At 30.2% G+C, this 19,312-nt stretch overlaps 2 protein-coding genes across 2 annotated transcripts; one reads left to right on the top strand and one right to left on the bottom strand.

Moving 5' to 3' along the window:
- Positions 1–601: 601 nt before the first annotated feature.
- Positions 602–8,340, bottom strand: LOC111641990. The gene is made up of 6 exons (XM_023388249.1): positions 8,320–8,340; positions 1,405–1,468; positions 1,239–1,324; positions 1,079–1,171; positions 717–789; positions 602–657 (listed from the first exon to the last, which is right to left on the bottom strand). Exons 1-6 carry the CDS (start codon positions 8,320–8,322, stop codon positions 602–604), a joined length of 375 nt encoding a protein of 124 aa, XP_023244017.1. The 5' UTR covers positions 8,323–8,340.
- Positions 8,341–14,140: 5,800 nt separating this feature from the next.
- LOC111641995 lies at positions 14,141–19,052 on the top strand. Its single transcript, XM_023388254.1, has 9 exons — positions 14,141–14,277; positions 16,122–16,145; positions 16,219–16,326; positions 16,406–16,503; positions 17,494–17,617; positions 17,685–17,855; positions 18,489–18,652; positions 18,723–18,850; positions 18,946–19,052. The coding sequence occupies exons 1-8, from the start codon at positions 14,226–14,228 to the stop codon at positions 18,831–18,833; spliced, it is 852 nt and encodes a 283-aa protein (XP_023244022.1). The 5' UTR covers positions 14,141–14,225; the 3' UTR covers positions 18,834–18,850; positions 18,946–19,052.
- The last annotated feature ends 260 nt before the right edge of the window (positions 19,053–19,312 follow it).

Raw genomic sequence — 19,312 nt, forward strand, 5'->3', positions numbered from 1 at the left:
AGAGCTACACATACTAGAGTTCATCAATGGTACTTCAGCCTGGTGAGAAATTTTCAACTTAGAGATGACACTGGAAAAGGTTGAAAACACTGGAATGCATTTTAAAGAACGGCCAAGGATCTACCATTTGAAAGGACTTTCTACGTGCAACTAGTTCATATTCAGGTGTCAGACACTGAAAAACAACACGTGTCCAATCCCTTCTTCACGAGTGAACGAACCCGTGATCAACTACCAATTTTAATTTATAATCTATATAATTGAAGTTATTGAAATATGAAAAATATTTTAATAGAGAGCTGCATGGTTTATTGAACTCTTTCATATTTATTTCATAAATTTTTCGTGAAAATACCTTGTTAAATTTATTCTATCCAATGATCTCAGATATAAAAAGATTTTAAGAAATTCAATTTTTATCTTTTTAAAATATTATCTCTTACTAATTTTTAATGAATTTCTGTTATAAATAAGATATTATTATTATTTTTTTAATTCCTGCAGTAACCAGTAACCTGCAGTAAGGTTTAACTGTACAACGATTAACTGTTTATTGTTTATTATATTATGCATACAAACCTGATTTCTCATGTTATCATTATTAATCTGTAATGTTAATTCCTGGTACAATGATAAAACACAGAGGAAGCTGTATATCTAGAAAATAAATTTAACATAAATAAAGAAAAACAAATTAAATTAATAGATAAATTTACTTAAAACACTTACATTTAGAGCACAAATGAACAAATCTATGATAAATAATATTGCTAGAAACGGATCGAAAATCTAGAAAAATACATTTAAATTCGTTAGTTACATAAATGGATGATCACATAGTCAAAATGAAACCTCGATATATCGCCACCCTGGTAAAGCCCCCCAACGAACAGATCTCTCTTAACAAATAATACAGAATCCTTCATTATATGTGAATTACCAACTGTACGATTTTGTTTCAAGCACTTTCCAGTGATGTAAAATCGAGGTTTCGTCGTATATAAACATTAAAATATATCGTTTAAGTCTTAATAATAATATACAATAAGGTATTCCTTACATAAACAAAGGCACTTACGGCATCTTTTATGATGAAAAATGACAATCCAATATCCAGAAAAGTAGCAATCGATACAGAAACCAGCCAAGGGATTAACAAGATAGTGTTTTTCTATAAAATTCATTTAAATTAATTTGTAAATTTAATTTAATAATTTAAAAAAAAATCGTATATTTACCTTTGACAATGCAATCAACAGTAAGATTGAGAATATCACACAGATTGCTGATAAAATTATAAAAACAATAGAAAATGCTAGAAGAGCTATTTAAAAATTAATTTAATTAATCAATTAAATATGTTTAAATTAATAAAATTAGTAAAAATTATAACAAAAGTCTTACCTGGAGGATTATCTGTTAAACATATGTGATAAGTGCCAACAATGAACAATACGGAATATAAAATCTGTAAAAAAAAACATTTATATTTATAATTTAATTTTACAACTTTAACTTTATTTTTATTTTAAAATGTTTTTAAAAATTAATTTTTAAATCTTTCTTGTTAATAACTAAATTAGGAATTAAGAAACACCAGATTAAATATACAGCGTATGTTCGATTAAAGTAAGTTTCAGTAAGACCAGTAAAAAGGTTTCAGTGGGATCAGCAGGAAGAGGTTTCAGTGGGATCAGCAGGAAGAGGTATCAGTGGAATCAGCAGGAAGAGGTTTCAGTGGGATCAGCAGGAAAAGGTATCAGNAGCTTTCCCTCTCGTTTAGTGTAAGTAAAATCAATATTACTTATCCAGAAAGTTATTAAATTATCACAAACACGAGTTTCATTTTTGTTAAATTAATCAATGTGCCAAATGTGGTTATAGTTAAGAACAATTCCGTGTCATCTACCATGTATTAAGTCATTTGTTTAATCTATATTGTCGAAGTTACCTTGTTTGCACTATATATACAATATAGTAAACTCAAACCTGTCACTATTATTATTAAGTGTTAAACTTACTTTTTAAACACTGCAATAATTTATAAACATCTTCCTAATTTCGGCTCCATTTTTAATCATTTTTTAATTTAAAAAAACACGTCACTTCCCCTCCAAAAGGAAAGTTTGTACGTTGTTAACCGTCTCCAGCCCCTAAGATTTTCACATACAACTGATGACCAATTACAACGATGATACTGCTGATAATCAATTTGACAATAATACTGATCAGTTTCTTCGGCCATATTGGAAACTAAATCGATTTCAATGTCCTTCAATAATCTCTCATAAAAGCAATTATTTGTTATTGTTTATTCTCATTAAGGTGAAATGTGTCATTGTAAATCCTAAAATAATAATTCTTATCGATCCTGAAGTCGTAATTGTTTAATATTTATAAATGTGATCCTTTTATAAATATGGCGGCGCGTGATGGTTATTACCAATTATACTACTTTTACGTTTTCAGAGTCTACATAATAACTTGTCACTCTTGTCAGACTAAACTACACACTTTAACTCTTATTTAATTTAATTATTTTACACGGTACTTTAATTTAATGCCACGTTTGCTTCACTGCCAATTTCAGAGTTCGAATAGTGTTTTTATTTGTAGGTTTGAAAAACCCTGAGATAATAAAGAACCCAAATCAAACACGAATATAAAAGATTCATCCTTCTCTGAAAGTCACAGAAATACACACACAAAAAATAGACTGTTTTGGCCACGGAATAGACGAAAATTTTAATTTACATCACTTTTATATAATGTTTTTATTATAAATGTTGAAGCCTTTGTTCGAGGTGAAAATCAAAGAACTGTACTCGCAAGCCTCTATCTCGGGAACTCATCACTTGTATTTTGTAAAAATTAATATCAATAAGAGAGAGTAAGGTTTTAGTGCAAGAAAACAATAAGAATAGAAAAACTAAGGTGTTAGTAAGAAGTGAGAAACAAATAAGTGAGTAACAAAGAAGTCAGCAGGTAAGAGGAGAGAAGCAAAGAAGTCAGCAGGTAAGAGGAGAGAAGCAGATAAGTCAGCAGGTAAGAGGAGAGAAGCAGATAAGTCAGCAGGTAAGAGAAGAGAAGCAGATAAGTCAGCAGGTAAGAGAAGAGAAGCAAAGAAGTCAGCAGGTAAGAGGAGAGAAGCAGATAAGTCAGCAGGTAAGAGAAGAGAAGCAGATAAGTCAGCAGGTAAGAGAAGAGAAGCAAAGAAGTCAGCAGGTAAGAGGAGAGAAGCAGATAAGTCAGCAGGTAAGAGAAGAGAAGCAGATAAGTCAGCAGGTAAGAGAAGAGAAGCAAAGAAGTCAGCAGGTAAGAGGAGAGAAGCAGATAAGTCAGCAGGTAAGAGGAGAGAAGCAAAGAAATCAGCAGGTAAGAGGAGAGAAGCAGATAAGTCAGCAGGTAAGAGGAGAGAAGCAAAGAAATCAGCAGGTAAGAAGTGAGTAAAAATAAAAATCAAAATTTATATTGATTACGAAATAAAGAATATAATTCCTGTGAATTTTTATTATGTGTTTCTCTAAAAACATCTTAAAATAATAAGAGATATTTTTTAACTTTTACAAAAACCTTTAACTTTTTTTAATTCTAGTAAATGAAAAAATTAATACTTCATATTAAATTTCTTCTTTTATTATAATTAACTCTTGTATTTTTTAAAGAAGAGAAAGGAAGAAAATATTAAAATTATGTAATTCAAAACAACAAAAGGTACTAGATACAATTTATAGTTTCTATTTTAATTACATAAAGATAATAGAGTTAAAATTTAACACGCAAATAAAATTATAAGATAACGTTGGAAAATTCTGATGTCTTAATGCAGAATTTTCAGTTTACTTATATAATTAATTTTATCCTAGAGATAAGTGTAAATTCTATATAAGCAACACAAAATTATAAAATTTCTTACAACATTCCCTTATAATTTAAATACAGAAAAAAACGCTAGTTTTGTTTCTAATTTCTTCTTCTATGGTTCAAGAACTTCAGAAAGCTTCTTGTTCTAGAAAGGTAAGATGACACAAAAATAGTTTTAGCCCTCTCTTTATCCATAGAAATAAAAATATACAAAAATAAATCTTTATTATCATGTTTTTTTCCATGAGAGGTTAATTTTTAGAAAACATTTATAATTAAACCTACACCTACCTGAATCTCTTCTCTTGCTTTTCTCACGAGTACATCTGTACCCAAAACATAATCTGCTGTATCTCTTCCTTGCTTTCCTCATGAGCATGTCTACACCCAAATCACAATATACTGAACCTCTCCCTTTCTTTCCTCGCGAGTAAGCCTAAGTAGAGACGTTTCTTGAATTCTTCCCAATTTATTCTTCCCTTAACTGTGTATTTAGTCGAGAAATCGAGACACGTAACACGAATATTTAATTTTATTAATATCAAATATTTATAAAATTAATAAGGAAAATATTCTCGTTAGGTTTGTTTATAGATAACAACTTGTTATATAGAAAAATGTTAAAATGATGCTTCTTAAAAGCTTTCCCTCTCGTTTAGTGTAAGTAAAATCAATATTACTTATCCAGAAAGTTATTAAATTATCACAAACACGAGTTTCATTTTTGTTAAATTAATCAATGTGCCAAATGTGGTTATAGTTAAGAACAATTCCGTGTCATCTACCATGTATTAAGTCATTTGTTTAATCTATATTGTCGAAGTTACCTTGTTTGCACTATATATACAATATAGTAAACTCAAACCTGTCACTATTATTATTAAGTGTTAAACTTACTTTTTAAACACTGCAATAATTTATAAACATCTTCCTAATTTCGGCTCCATTTTTAATCATTTTTTAATTTAAAAAAACACGTCACTTCCCCTCCAAAAGGAAAGTTTGTACGTTGTTAACCGTCTCCAGCCCCTAAGATTTTCACATACAACTGATGACCAATTACAACGATGATACTGCTGATAGTCAATTTGACAATAATACTGATAATAATCAGTCAGGCTGATGTTCAAATTGATCATGAGATCGATAATCGATCTAACTGATCAATTAAAATCTTACTTTCAACTGATTATCAGTCACATTAAGACTTCTGTCTGAGGAGCGTTATAAACACTGTTATTATAACAATAAGTATTATATAAAATTCCTTAATAAATAAATTTAAATTAACGATTTTACTAATTTATTTTATTAAATTTAAAAAACAATTTCTTAATTCTAAATTATTCCAAAGGCTAAATTATTGTATGAAGCCATTGTTTACATTAAGTGTTAATTAATTTATTATTCGCCGCGATATTTTATTTTTATTTAATTAATTAATTTATTATTATATAAATTTAAGGAAATTCTCTGATAAAATAATAAAATGAAATACTAAATATTATTATATTACATATTTTTTGTGATATATTTTAATATATCACACAAAATAGCTTTACTTACACTAAAATTTATAATAATTATAATTATACTATAAATGTTTATTAATAGTTATTGTATTATTCAATAGGTGGTATTAAGGCTCTTTTGGGCCTCTGTTATCATAAATCATTTGAAGAATTTGGACTTTCTCCAATATTGTTTAGAAGGAAACATCTAGCTCATTACTATGAACCCGAACTTAGGAAAGAGCCTGTTATATATGACGAAAAAGGATATCCAATTAATCCAAAAACGTAAGGGTTTAAATTATATTTTCTAAAATAATCTGTTTATGTAACTGAAATTGTCTGTTCAACTCTTTCCTGCTATCTATCTGTTCACTCTTGGTTTCGGGCTTTCCAATAATTTGTATATCTCACCATTACAATATTCTCTACCTTTCTATCCATTTCCACAAGATAAGTATCAAGACTTGATTGATCTACTTTCTTCTGTTATTTACTTTACCAATCCAACATAATTTTGATATAATGTATCAATTTCTGCTATTGCCAAGTGAGACCAAATATATTTTATTTTACTGTAATTTCTCTTCTGATTCCTCAGGCTTGGAAGACTATACAGTTCCTTGTTAGTATCATATTCTTACCTATTATCCTTATATCCATCTGATAACCTTATAATGATGCTTTACCTCCAATATATTTTAACTCTCTCCAACCTCTTCCAATTGGATAAACAGATCTCCAGACCAAAGCAAAATATGCTACAAATTACACACAGGAGTCTTTGGATAATCTAGGCAGGGTCATTAGATAAACTGTTACTGCACTCCCTAGCTTTAAGTGGTTAGGAAGATCTGATTTCAATAGAAGGCATTGTTGTTCCAATCTTCTTGGTTCTCATGTGCATCATTTGTTTGTGTGCTTCTTCTACAATAGAATATTCAAATTGCTTGAAGAAAACTTGGAATTTTACTTTGTTAAGAAATTTTTCTATAATTGGCAAAAGTAAGTCGAAAATGTTTAAATTGTATTAGATTACGACTTGTTAAGATTGAAAGTGTATAAGTTTTATTTCGTATTTTATTTTAGGTTAACAAAGTTTAGTAGTAACTAAATCCCACTTATATGACACACTACATAACTTTAGTACTTCTATTTTATTAGTTACCATATGTTCATATTAGTACAGACAGTCCATACTTTAAANCATGAAAGGACGTAATAAGAAACTTTTCTTTTATTTTTATCATTGTCTTTTATTATTTTATTCTAATGAGAAGAATATCAAATTACACGTTCTTCTTTAATTATAGATAAAAAATATATATATATATATGAAAGTTTAATGAACAATTAAAGACAAAAATATAAATCGGGAAAGATCTTTAATCCGTTTTTGATCGAAGAATTCATAAAATATCTAAACGAAGATCCAAAGTTTTGATGATGTTGCATGTAATAATTATTAAAAATCATATTTAATCGAAAATACAGAGTAACTAAATGCATTTAATTAATTCTAAATATTAATTTGAGGTATTTTCTCGTCTCCATGTTTAATTTATTCAACAAAACGTTCGACTTTTAAACCAAACTGATGCTGCGCATTATATTCGAATTTGCGATAGAAAAATTATTTTAATATGTTTTTAAAGACAAAAATTAAATATATTCTTAGATGAATCGAGAAGAATTTATTGAGGGGGTAAGGAGTTTATTCACAAAAATACTTTGAAGTACGTTTAGATGAGAGAGTGGGTTGATGGGATGCTACACAATACGTAGGCGATCTGTCAATAGAATGCTTCCCAGGGGGAATTTCTATAAGAAACCACTCCGATTTTAGTCATAAAAACGTATTAAAACCGGATAACTTCATGCTGCTATCCTGTTGGTGAGGTACGAACCCACGACTAATTTAGTCTTTATTAGCTTTAACTTATTGGTGGGTGTTTAGATGAGGGAAAAACAGAAACTTGATATAGAAAGACTTAAAAATAGCATACAGGAAAGTGTAAGGCTTAAAAGTCTAATACAGAACAGTAGAGAGGCATAAAAATTACATAAAAAACAGCACATAGTCTCGATATATTCGAATGAAACCCCTTTAGTTCTGTATCTCCTATATTCTATTTAATTTAATTAAATAAACAAAATTAAAATATAAATTAACTAAAATATCTTACAATTANAAATGTTAAGTTATAAACTATTAAATTTAAAAACCCGAATAATAATATTAATTTTGAAACGATAAAAAGTTAAACATAAAAATGTGTGATCCAGAAATGATAAAGTAAATTAACAAGAATCTATAATGACGTTTTCTTTTCGTTAATTTTATAAAATAGAACAATCTTTTTTTTTCTTAATACGATTATTACATAATATGTTAATCTTTAAGTTTTTATGTAAGTTATTCAGATTCTTATCTTTTAAATTTTAGCATCAACTCCCATTTTTCTTGTAAATTCGCTTAAAATTTATGAAAATGATTGGTGAAAGTATGTTATCCTATCTATTTAGTGAATAAAAATACATCTTCTGATTGTAAAACACGATTTTTTTTCAACATTCAGAAATTCCTCTTCGTAATAAGTAATGTAAACTGTCACCTTATTGGGCAAAACCGTGTTTTGAAATGCATCTTTTTACAATTCAAATGATTTAGTATAGTAATTATAATTCTACTAGTGTTTGCAATTTTTTAAAATCTCTGCGTAGGAAATATTTTAGATGATCTATTAAATAGGATCCCCATTATGTCAAACAGGATAATGTAACTTAGCTCGAGTCAATATGGGGTTTTAAATCATTAAATTCAATATAGAAGGATGATGAGACTAAAACTGTTTAAAAAAACATTTAGTAGAATAATTTTAAATATATACATAACATAATGTCATGCGTGTAAAAAGTAATAAAATCTCTTAAGTGAACTAACCATGACAACAAGATTTTTCAATAAACGTCCTTCATCGCTTCTTCTTCTTCTTCTTCTTTTTCTTCTTTACTTAAAATATGATTCTTTAAGTCAAGAATTATTATTAATAAATAGTTTAATGTTCTGAGAAAACTTGAAACTTTATAATTACTTTGAATTTAAAGAAGAAATCACTTTAATATGAAAGCTCAGGTATCGGGTATCTTTCATTTTCTCGTGTTTCTGTTTAATCCCAATCCATTTTTTAAAGAAAAAAAAGAATTAGATAAAAAGTGGGGTGAGGAAATTTATAAATTATTAGAAAAAATTATTGCTTGTATACCGAGTGGTTACTACGACATTTTCCTTACTTTTCAGTAAAATAGTCATATCTTCCGTCACTTAGATCACAATAAAGTCTATATATACAGAATATGTTTTTATATAATTTTAGCATCCTTCTCTCTACAGTTTTCCTTTATTTTATCCATGTAATCCTGAGAATGATACTAAAATAGGGAATATCCTTCCTCGTTCCTGTAATCTAGACCAGTGTTCCGCAACCTTTTTCTACTCGCGGCACACCTATGACTCGAAATGATTCAACTCGGCACACCAAAATGTTATTCCCCTCAAAAACTTATGATATGATACTATTAGTGGAATTTCGTAATGCCATAAACCTATTATTATTATGTTGAGTTTTGTGAGTTATACTCGAGACACCGATGGCTGTGTACTGTGCCGGACCAGAGTCAAAGAATAGTAACCAAAACAAGACAAAAATTAAATAAGTGTGTCAGTGTGTGTGTCTGTATTCAGGAATTTCCTAACAATATGACATGCATTCAATGTAGTGGCCTTCTGTAGTGTGATGTGTGTTTCTATTCAATTTTAATGTTCCCAGGCTTTTGTGTAGCGTGTGTGGTATGACACCTTTAGAGGAGAGAACGACAAGTACAATAAGCACCCTCCATCCATCCTCCGTACATGCTTTATTTCCTGGGCGAGTTCTGTGTACTGTACTTGCTGATTTTTTCACTGCATGTGTTTTGTACATTGTGAGTATTTAGAACAGATATGTCTATAATGTATATGATTTTATTGTGTTTGTCAATGAGTGTGATGTCTTGTCTGTTGTGGTAAATTGTTTTATCTGTGATTATGGCTGTTGTAGTACATTTTGTGCGTGTTGTTTTCCAATACTGTCTGTTGAACGTATTTGTAGTATGGTTCATGGATGTCTAATAATTTGTGTTTCTTTGCAAGCTCTTGATGTATTTGCTACTTGATTATGTCTATGTAAATTATCTGTCTACCAAGAGCTTGCAACCAGATGTGATGTGTTGTATGGTTTCTGGCATGATGTGACATTTTCTGCATGTGTCGTTTGTGATTGTTGTATCTTTGAGTACGTGTTTTCTGTAGTTTTTAGTATTTATGTCCTGATCCTGCATGGCAATCATAAATCCTTCCGTCTCCCCAAAGAGTCATCCCCGAGCTAACTAGCTCTTTGACGCAGTTTTTTCAACAAAATCCTGGGGCAGGTCATAGGGATGTCTGCCATGGAGTACCTTTCGCACCCATGATTGCTTAATGGTGTCTATGCTATTTATATGTTGTGTCGTGTCCATACGTTGTGAATGTAAATTTAATAGTGTATTATTTGAATCTGCTAGAATTACTGCTTTTTGTAACTGTGATGTTTCTTGTTTTTTGTAGAAAAACTCTCGCAATGTCTGTATTTGTTTGTAGTGTAGATTAACTATGTCGATCAGGCCAAGTCCGCCAGTTTTAGGTGAAAAAATTAATATTTTTATGGCTGATTTAGGATAATGTTGTTCATGCTTAGTAAGTGTTGTTCTCGTTTTCATTTGGAGTTGCTCAAGATCTGTGTGAGTCCAATATATAACTCCAAAAGAATAAGTGAGTACTGGGACGACATATATGTTTTATTGCTTTAACATCATCTTATTTCATCAGTGAATGAAATAGAAGCATAAGAAACACAACAACTGTGATATAAATATATATAAATAAAGCCTGAAATTAATAGAATCATGTAAAAGTTTACGTCACACCCTTCACCTTGTGACGGCACACTGGTTGCGGAATACTGATCGCGGAACACTGATCTAGACAATGATACTAAAATAGGGAACATCCTTCCTCGTCCCTGTTGATTTTACTTTTAATTGTGTTTATACTGAACTATCAATACGTTTTTATTGAATATAAACAGTTTTATGTCGCTCTTTTGTTTAATATTCTACAGTTTTACACGAGCGGTTAACTTGACTTCACCCTCTGAAAATATTATTAATAAACACAAACTTTATTAGAAATTTGAGAATATATTTAATTATATATCTCCCAATTATTTTTCTCCATCGTTAATTAAAATCATATTTCAAAATGTATTTTTGTGTCATCTCGGGAATTACTTCAAATTACAAAGAAAAAAAATTCTTGATTGGTTCTTAAGCTTTTGAAAATATTGTTAAGAAATATTTTCAAACTAATTCTAATATTTCACAAATAATTATTGTTAAATTTAATGTGATATTAATTAATTTAAAATTTTAGAAAAATAAAATTTTTTTTGTAAATTAACACGTGAAAAAGGCAATTGTTTATGACCAATATCTTCAGAATTGTGTATAATAGTTATCTTCGATGTATCTTCAAGTCTATAAGGGAGGAAAAAATATCAATAAAGTGATATTTAATAGGATTTTAACGAAGGATTTAACTTTTTTTTTCTTAATTTTATACTCGTCCCTTTCCCAGTACTTATGTGTTTGTTTTTATTGGCCAAAAAAGCAGTCGAATAAAATATTTGAGATTATTTTTATGCTAGTAGTAATTAGAAGAAATTTTTGGAAGTAAATGGGTTACGATTCCATTTCGTACCCTGTTACTTTGACACTATAATAATTAGATTTAATCAGAATAAGGTCTTGTTAGAAGATTACTTCTCTGCTATTAAATTGCAGAATCGATTGTTGGTATCAAAAACTCATTAGCTCTCTATTTCTCATACATTATTTTCTTTGTTTTCTTGACACTAAATGAGTTTTTTTTAAAGTAAACTGATAGAATCCACGTAAGAAACACGTGTACCGCGATTGTTGTATACATACAGCTATTTGTCACACACTTCTCGTCCTCCCCTCTCCGTCATTTTCTCAACTCTTCAGATATGCTTTGCCTATAATATAGTGCCCAAAAACACACTATCAATTGTAATTTATGTTAAATAATAATTTTAAAAATGTGGCATAAATATGTAACAATGAATAACATATGTGGCCTGAACTTTACCTATTATAAGCAAATTTAACATATGTAAGTGAGGAATAGCGATATTTTCGATTGCTCTTTAAAGCCATAGTGTTTTGAATTTGTATTTTATATTCTGACTCAACCTTCAATTCCCAGTACTTGAAATTGTTGTCTGACAATACTTGTTGCTACACTGGAGCAATGCTCCAATGCTCCAAATGCAGCATTGCTTCAAATGGTAGAAGCAAATTGCTCCAATGTTGCAATTTTCTTTTACCGATTCCAGTATCGCGTTATCCTATGGGCAAAACGGCAATAGCCTGGTGCGCCCATTAACAGGAGACCCCAAGCCAATCTATTATCAGAAATTACTTCCTCCAAAAAATACCCTCAAAAGAAAATGCCTGTATATAGAGCCCCCTAATTCAAATTTGCCTGAAAATGCCTGTATATGGAGTCCCCTAATTCAAATTTGCCTGAAAATGCCTGTATATGGAGCCCCCTAATTCAAATTTGCCTGAGTCCCATGAAGGTATAATGAGCCACTAATCACTTCCAAAATATCTCTACTTCATTACTTTATATAAAATCTTCGAATATTTCTATATTCTATTGTCTAAATGTTAATTATCTTTAATTATAAATTTGTTTTGGATATTAAACTTTATTCGCGTATAAATTAAATAAATTTCTATTCTTATTGTACAAAAGAGTTTTATTAATTGTTTCGAAGATTTATCTACACAAATGAATCATTCTACTAAATCAATTGTCTGTTAATACTAATCAAAACACTTGGAATACTCAACGTAGAATTAATTAAAATAATTTAAACTTTTAAATGAGTTATTGATTAAAATTCTTATTTAACGATTTATTATTTATTTTGGTTAAATAAAACAAAACATTTTTACTAATTCCTTCTATAAATACAGTCGACCCCCTATAACACTGTTGATTATTCCGTTTATATGAATTCCATGTTGTACGAGTCACTTAGATTTTACAAATACGTCAGCCGTTCACAGCCCGAAACATGTATTTGTAAAATCTAAGTGACTCGTACAACATGGAATTCATATAAAGCGGAATAATCAACAATGTTATAGGGGTGTCGACTGAATGTTTTATTGACGCCTATTTGGCATCAATAACCCATGAACACTAGGGATCGTGAATCCCAGTGTTCCCTCAAAAATTCGAATCCGAGAGGTCGAAGACACTAGAAATTTTTGGGGGTGATTTATCACAAATATGTTGCGCCCCATTATACACTTCTAGAATTTCTCAGTGTAAACTGTCGTAATTTTCGTTCATGACACATCAAATTGTCACCTGAATGAGTCACTGACTAATTGTATTTTAAACAATTTTTTTTAAAATAATAAGAATAATTTATGACGAGGTCATTTACATAATTTTGACCCCAAGCTTCTATTTCATAGATCGTCGAATCTCGTGCTCGCATCACTTCCTCTTACGTCATGCTTTCATCACTTCCTCTTATGATTGTGAATGACCTGTATGACGTATTATGCCCTATAATTTTAAATTAATCAGGATAAGCTAACAAATTACTCTTTAAATTTTATTAGGAAGTCATTCTTAACGTTTAAATGTAATTAAAATATAAAATAATAGGCTATAAGATTTCAAAATTTTAAATTCTTTCGTCTTATGTTGGATGACCTCCGTCACAAATCATGTTTTTCTCACGATAAGGATAAACCTCGACTCTCTAAAAATATGGCATCGCGTGTGAATGAACTCTGAGTCACATTTCAAGGGGGCACAATTAAATTTTATTATAAATTTATAGCTTAATTATAATAAAATATAAATATTTTGACACTACTCTGATTACTTATACTCAGATGTAAGCAAATTTTTGTAACCCATTGCATTGAGATAAAAGACAATGAAACGCATGAGTAATCTGTTATGGGTAAGTGCCTCCTGGGAAGACTTTCTATGAGAAACTGGCATCTATTCAGTGAATAAAACCCTGGAAAACTTCAGCTGGCTTGGTGAGGTGCGAACCAACGACCTATCAGAAACTACCCCCGTTGTGTTAGTAGACACGTAAAGAAAACTCGAGAAAACTGCAGCTGGCCAGCCACGGTGAGGTGCGAACCTGCGACCAACTATCAATGTTCTTATCCACACTATGATTTTGCAACTGAAAAACCCAACAACTGCCACGTGCTATGAATAGAATAGTTTAAATAAATAAATATTTTGTCTCATTATAGTTATAATATTGAAACACCCCTCCTGAAAATCCCACTTTATAGTTATCATATATAAAGTCAAACATCTAAACAACTGCCACTGAAGGTAATTGTTTACAGGTTATTTTACAGGAGAAGCATACCTGAAAATGGCAGCCATTTACAGGTATAGTCGATATTAGAGGTTCGACTGTATATATTTATAGTGTAAAGTACGTCATTTATTCATAAAAGAATTAAATTCTGCGATAATTTATAAAATATTTTAACTACGTTGTATTTTATCTGCAGATCTCGTGGTGTAGTGAGTCATCTTGCAAGTCATTTCCGGTTAAAGAGAGGATATAAATATGGAACGTTCTCCTTCCCTGACTTTCAGTAAAGTCTTTAAAACTACTCGAACAGAACAAAATGTCTTTACGTTGGATAATTTTCAGTTGTTTTTTTACATTCTGCATGGCAGGTAACTAATTATAATTACATTTTTTTAAGTATAAAACACTATACGTTATACACTTTATTTTAATTTAATTTTAAAAGTGATATTAAGAATTTATTGTAGCAAATAGATTTTATATTTATTTATTCTTAAGTTAAAATTTAACACGAAGGCCACTAAAAGGTACGTGAAACTGACCACTTTATAAAGGTGGACGTTTTAACAGGTTCGACTGTATATTTAAATTTAAATTAATTTTTAAAAAGTAAATGAAGCCTGTAGCTTGCCATTTACTAAATTTTTTCTTTAATAAATATTAAAATATTATATTTTTACAAAAAAATTGGAGATAAAAGTCATTTCAAGGTTAATATTCACACATATATTTAATACATTATATCCGTATTAAAATGTAGTTACCTAACACCGAAAGGATATTCTAATAATAAAATAATTAAGCTTCCTGGCATTTTATACAATAAAAAAAATACATTAAATTAGCTTTTAATTAATGATTTTTATCTAAAAAAATAATAATAATTTTATAAAAACTATAGTTTGTTATAAAACAATAGATTATAGTATATTCTATTCTCTAGAGTAGTGTTCTTTTAATGGGGAATGATAAAACTGATCTCTTGAAGAAACTAAATTTGCTTCAATTTGATACCTTGAAAGGGATTAAAATTAGTTTTTAGGGGTCGAAAATTAGTTGTAAATGGGTTTGGTTTAGTTTATTTAATTAAGGCAGGCTACACGTGGACGATCTGCCGAGGGGGTGCTTTCCAAAATGACTTTTATTATATATTGGCACTTATTTAGGCGTTACAAACGTGAAGAAAACTCCACATACTTAGTCCGTTGGCGAGGCGCGAATCCACGACCAGTGTTCAGTAGTTGTGGGTTCGAATCCCTTATTGGAAATGACACCAAGCAGCAACGTAAGAAGTATAAAGCGGCGATAACATCACAAAAGTAAGGGATCCTACGTTTGTATACAACTTGGAGGTCACTTTTTCCACTGAATCCATTTGTAGGACACGTCCTACCAAAAGTAGGACATGCCCTTCTATTCAGAAAAAGTTTCTCCCTTCATAATGTTTTATCTCCTAAGCTTATTTAAAGCGTAATTTCTATAGCAAAATTGAGAATGATGACACTGCAACCGCCCAAACTAGTCATAAATATTGAGCCTGACCTTTTTTGTTAAAAAATTTTCATTATTTTATAAAGTAAACCTCTAATTTAAAATTGTTTACGTGTAATTATAACAATAATTAAACCGAAATAATTAAATTATTTCGGTTTAATTTTATGCTTGGTTGAAGGTTAGACACTTTACAAGGACCGTTGAAATTGTTATGAAATATTTAAAATTTTCTATTTATTTTAAATATTAGAAACTATTTAACTGGAAATTACAATTTATCAGGCCCACATAAAGGGAAGTTATACAGGACATTGCACTCAGCCTCGAGCATCTAGACCCACTAGTAATCGAGTTCATAAAACCCTGAACACTGGTAGTCGCGGGTTCGCACCTGGCCAAAGGGATGACCATGTGGAGTTTTCCTGGTTTTCTGAACATTTGTAACACCTAAACACCTAAATAGGGGCCATTTTTCCATAGAAAATCCTCTAGGAAGGCACACCCACTCGGCAGATTGCTCATAAACTTGCAATTTAAGTCATGTAAAAACATGATTTAACTCTATGTGGCCCGTTGGGAAAGTGAGAACCAGCGTGTTCACTGGTTTATTCTACAGAATGCCAACAATGCCACATAAATTTAATTGTATAACATAAATAAACAATAAAATTAAATTTAAAAATGAATTAATTAATGACTTCATTATTTTTTTTTATAGAGCCAACATGGGACACATTAAGAGGTAACGTTTTAATTTTATTATATTATTTAATTGTATATACTACTATTTAATTTTTCAATTGAAAAACTACTAGTGACTTGGGGAATGAATATTTTAAGTTCCATTAATTTTGCTAAGATGCCTCTAACAATTGGAGAGACTTCAGGAAAGGGATTCAGGAAATTACCTGGAGAATGTTCTGGTGAGTAATAATTTTATAATTTAATCAGAAATTAAACTAAATTTTTGAATGCAATATATAAATTTAATATTTTCAATAGGTGGAAAGTTTTACGGTCATCGTTATATCAAAGGACAAGATTCAGCGATCGTATTGATCTATGATTCTAAAGGTTACGTAGCAGGAATACAAACGGGTGTAAGTCACGTTTAATTATAATTTATACGGATAATTAAATAAAGATTTTAATTTAATTTACCTTCCTCTTTATTCGGTTTATGACACCAGTTCTATCTTTCAATACGCGGTGTTACATTGTCCATCCACAAAATTATTCGTTTACTATTCAAATCCTAACCATGTTCCTACTAATCATCCCAATCTTAATTCCATGTTCAATCACTGACTTCTTCATTCTTCAAACTCAAGATGTTAGAGCTCTTACGAGGATCACAAAGGTTCATAGATAGGTGCCAGACTAAGAAAACACCACCCCGATTTTCTAGATTTGGTCGTTGTTTGAAAGTGGCCATTGTTAAGAGGTAGCCATTATTACCTATTCGATTGTATTTCTTTAATTGTTAAGTAATATTCTGTATTATACTTTAACAAATTTCAAAGTTTTACAGAATCAAACAAAAGAAAACACTACTATTTCAAAAGAAATACAGTCAAACTTCAATATAACGCCATTCTCTCATATCGTTACTAAATTATCTTTCAGTAACTCTCATATCGTTACTAAATTATCTTTCAGTACTAAATTATATTTCAGTAAATACTAAATAAAGAATCCTTCAGTGTCCATGAATTAAATGGAAAATTTTTCATTATAAATGACATTATCATCACTTTACATGACTTTCAAACTCTTATACTTGTGACTACACTTAGTTACTAAGCTTTATACTGTATAATTCTTATTGTTTGAAATACTTCTACTCGGATCCCTGTTAAATCGCATCGCACACTCGATTTAATGCCAGTTTTTAAAGACAAATGGTAGCGCTAAATCGAACTTGAAATTATCCAATTAATCTCAATTCTAATGACTCTAAGCCTGATTCTTCCAAGCGGCAGGCCCGGAAGGATTCTTTAAGACCTTTCTTTACTTTCTCGATTATCCGGCCAGATTTATTATCTTTATGGAATTTTGTAAAGTTTCATTATGCACTTATCCATTTGTAGATACCAGCCTATTTCATTAAGCAAATGAACACCGATTATCCGTATTCCAAGACCCCTTCGTTCCAGTTGGACAAAATCGATGACGAAGATGTTTATTTTCTTACAGCTTATTTTGTGGATCCTCGTAAGTCTAATTTTATCTTTTTGCTAAATATGTATAAATAATGTATTAATCAATATAAAATTTATAGAAACAATCTGCAAAAGTGAACGATCGCATGACGAATTCGAAAAAAATATTGGTAATGGTTTATGGTTTCAGAATGGTATCAATCCATTAGAAAGTTCCTTAAAGGTTCCTTTATATGAAAAAAATGTTACTGATAAAAAGTGGACTAAAGGAGGCTGTTATAGAACAATGGGTAAGTTGAATTTTATATTTACTGATTTACTAGAAGTTCTTTTCGGTTTTCACCAATTAGCAAAAAGAATGATCCTCTTTATGTCCATTGAGGCCTACTCCAGGATTTATTTCTGCCCATGGTGGCTTATGTGATGATTTCTTTAACTAAAAGGATCTTTTCTCCGTGTCCACTATGAGTTCGGCCAGACCCACAATGAAATCGAGTGAGTGAGGGATGGGGTGACATATTTAAAATAAAATACCCATAAAAAATTTGGTTCCGAATTTCATACCGGCATATTCTCCATAGCGGCAGGCGATGCCTTTACGTTTCTGACCATTATTATTTATTAGAATGTCTGCTCACTATTTGGAAAGTAAGCCAGATGCTCAGTCTTTCCGCTATTGTATTTTCGGTTTCGATTGTCTTCAGCTTCCACAATTTATCATAGCATCTGTTATGATTTACCATAAATATCATGGATTATAATAGAGTAAGTTTACAGGATAAAATTGGATAACATTTAAGATGATCATTGTTTGATATCAGTGAGGATTTGTTCTCATTCATCTTGTTTCCATAAAGCCATCCTCCATTATGGTATTACCCTGTTGTATATCATAGTTTTTTTTATATTTTATTTATTTTTAGGTCAACATTATTGGTATAATCTCTCAGAAGATATGGATTGCGATAAGTTCTTTCCATTCTTTTTGATGTACAACAGAGAAAAATTAACAGGTTTTGGGTTTGCTCTTCTTGGAAATTTTCAATTTACTAGTAGATATGAACATCCAAACAAAGATTCATTATCGGTAAGTAAATAAAAATAAAAATAACAATTTGTAACATTTTGTAAATACAAAACACTCACTACTTTTATAGAGATTTTTGGATCCTGTTCCCAAATGCTTAAACAAAGAATATGATAAGGCTGGAGGATTTACTTCTTTACACGTTTACTTCACAGTACGTCCTTGGAATTTGTTTTGCTGAACGACAACCTCTAAGAAGTAATTATATATTTTTAGTTTATATTTTAGTAAACATTAAAGAATATACAGTAAATATTTATAATTTTAATATTATTTCATTGAAATATTTCCAGTATCTACAACGAAAGTATGATCAATGAATAATAAGGATCTACACTATGCATCAGAATAATAAAATTGTAAAATTTACATTTAATAGAAATAAATTACTAAATGAAAATTGTTGTATAATTCATTCACTAGTAATGACCTGGTGACAATCTGTAATGTAGACTGGAAACGTTTGAATTTATATTGAGGCCCACCAGTGGCCAAGCGGTCTTCGTACCCTGAACACTGGGAATTCGTGGGTTCGCGCCTCGCTCGGACGTCTGTAACGCCTAAATAGGGGCCAATTTCCCTTAAAAAGACCTCCCGGAAGACATACCCCCTAGGAAGATCGCCCAAGTGTTGTGTTGCCATAACTTAACCAACAACATT

The sequence above is a fragment of the Centruroides sculpturatus genome, unplaced genomic scaffold (genome assembly GCF_000671375.1).
Source record: "Centruroides sculpturatus isolate CEXI.00-Female unplaced genomic scaffold, Cexi_2.0 scaffold113, whole genome shotgun sequence".
NCBI classification, from domain to species: Eukaryota; Metazoa; Arthropoda; class Arachnida; order Scorpiones; family Buthidae; genus Centruroides; species Centruroides sculpturatus.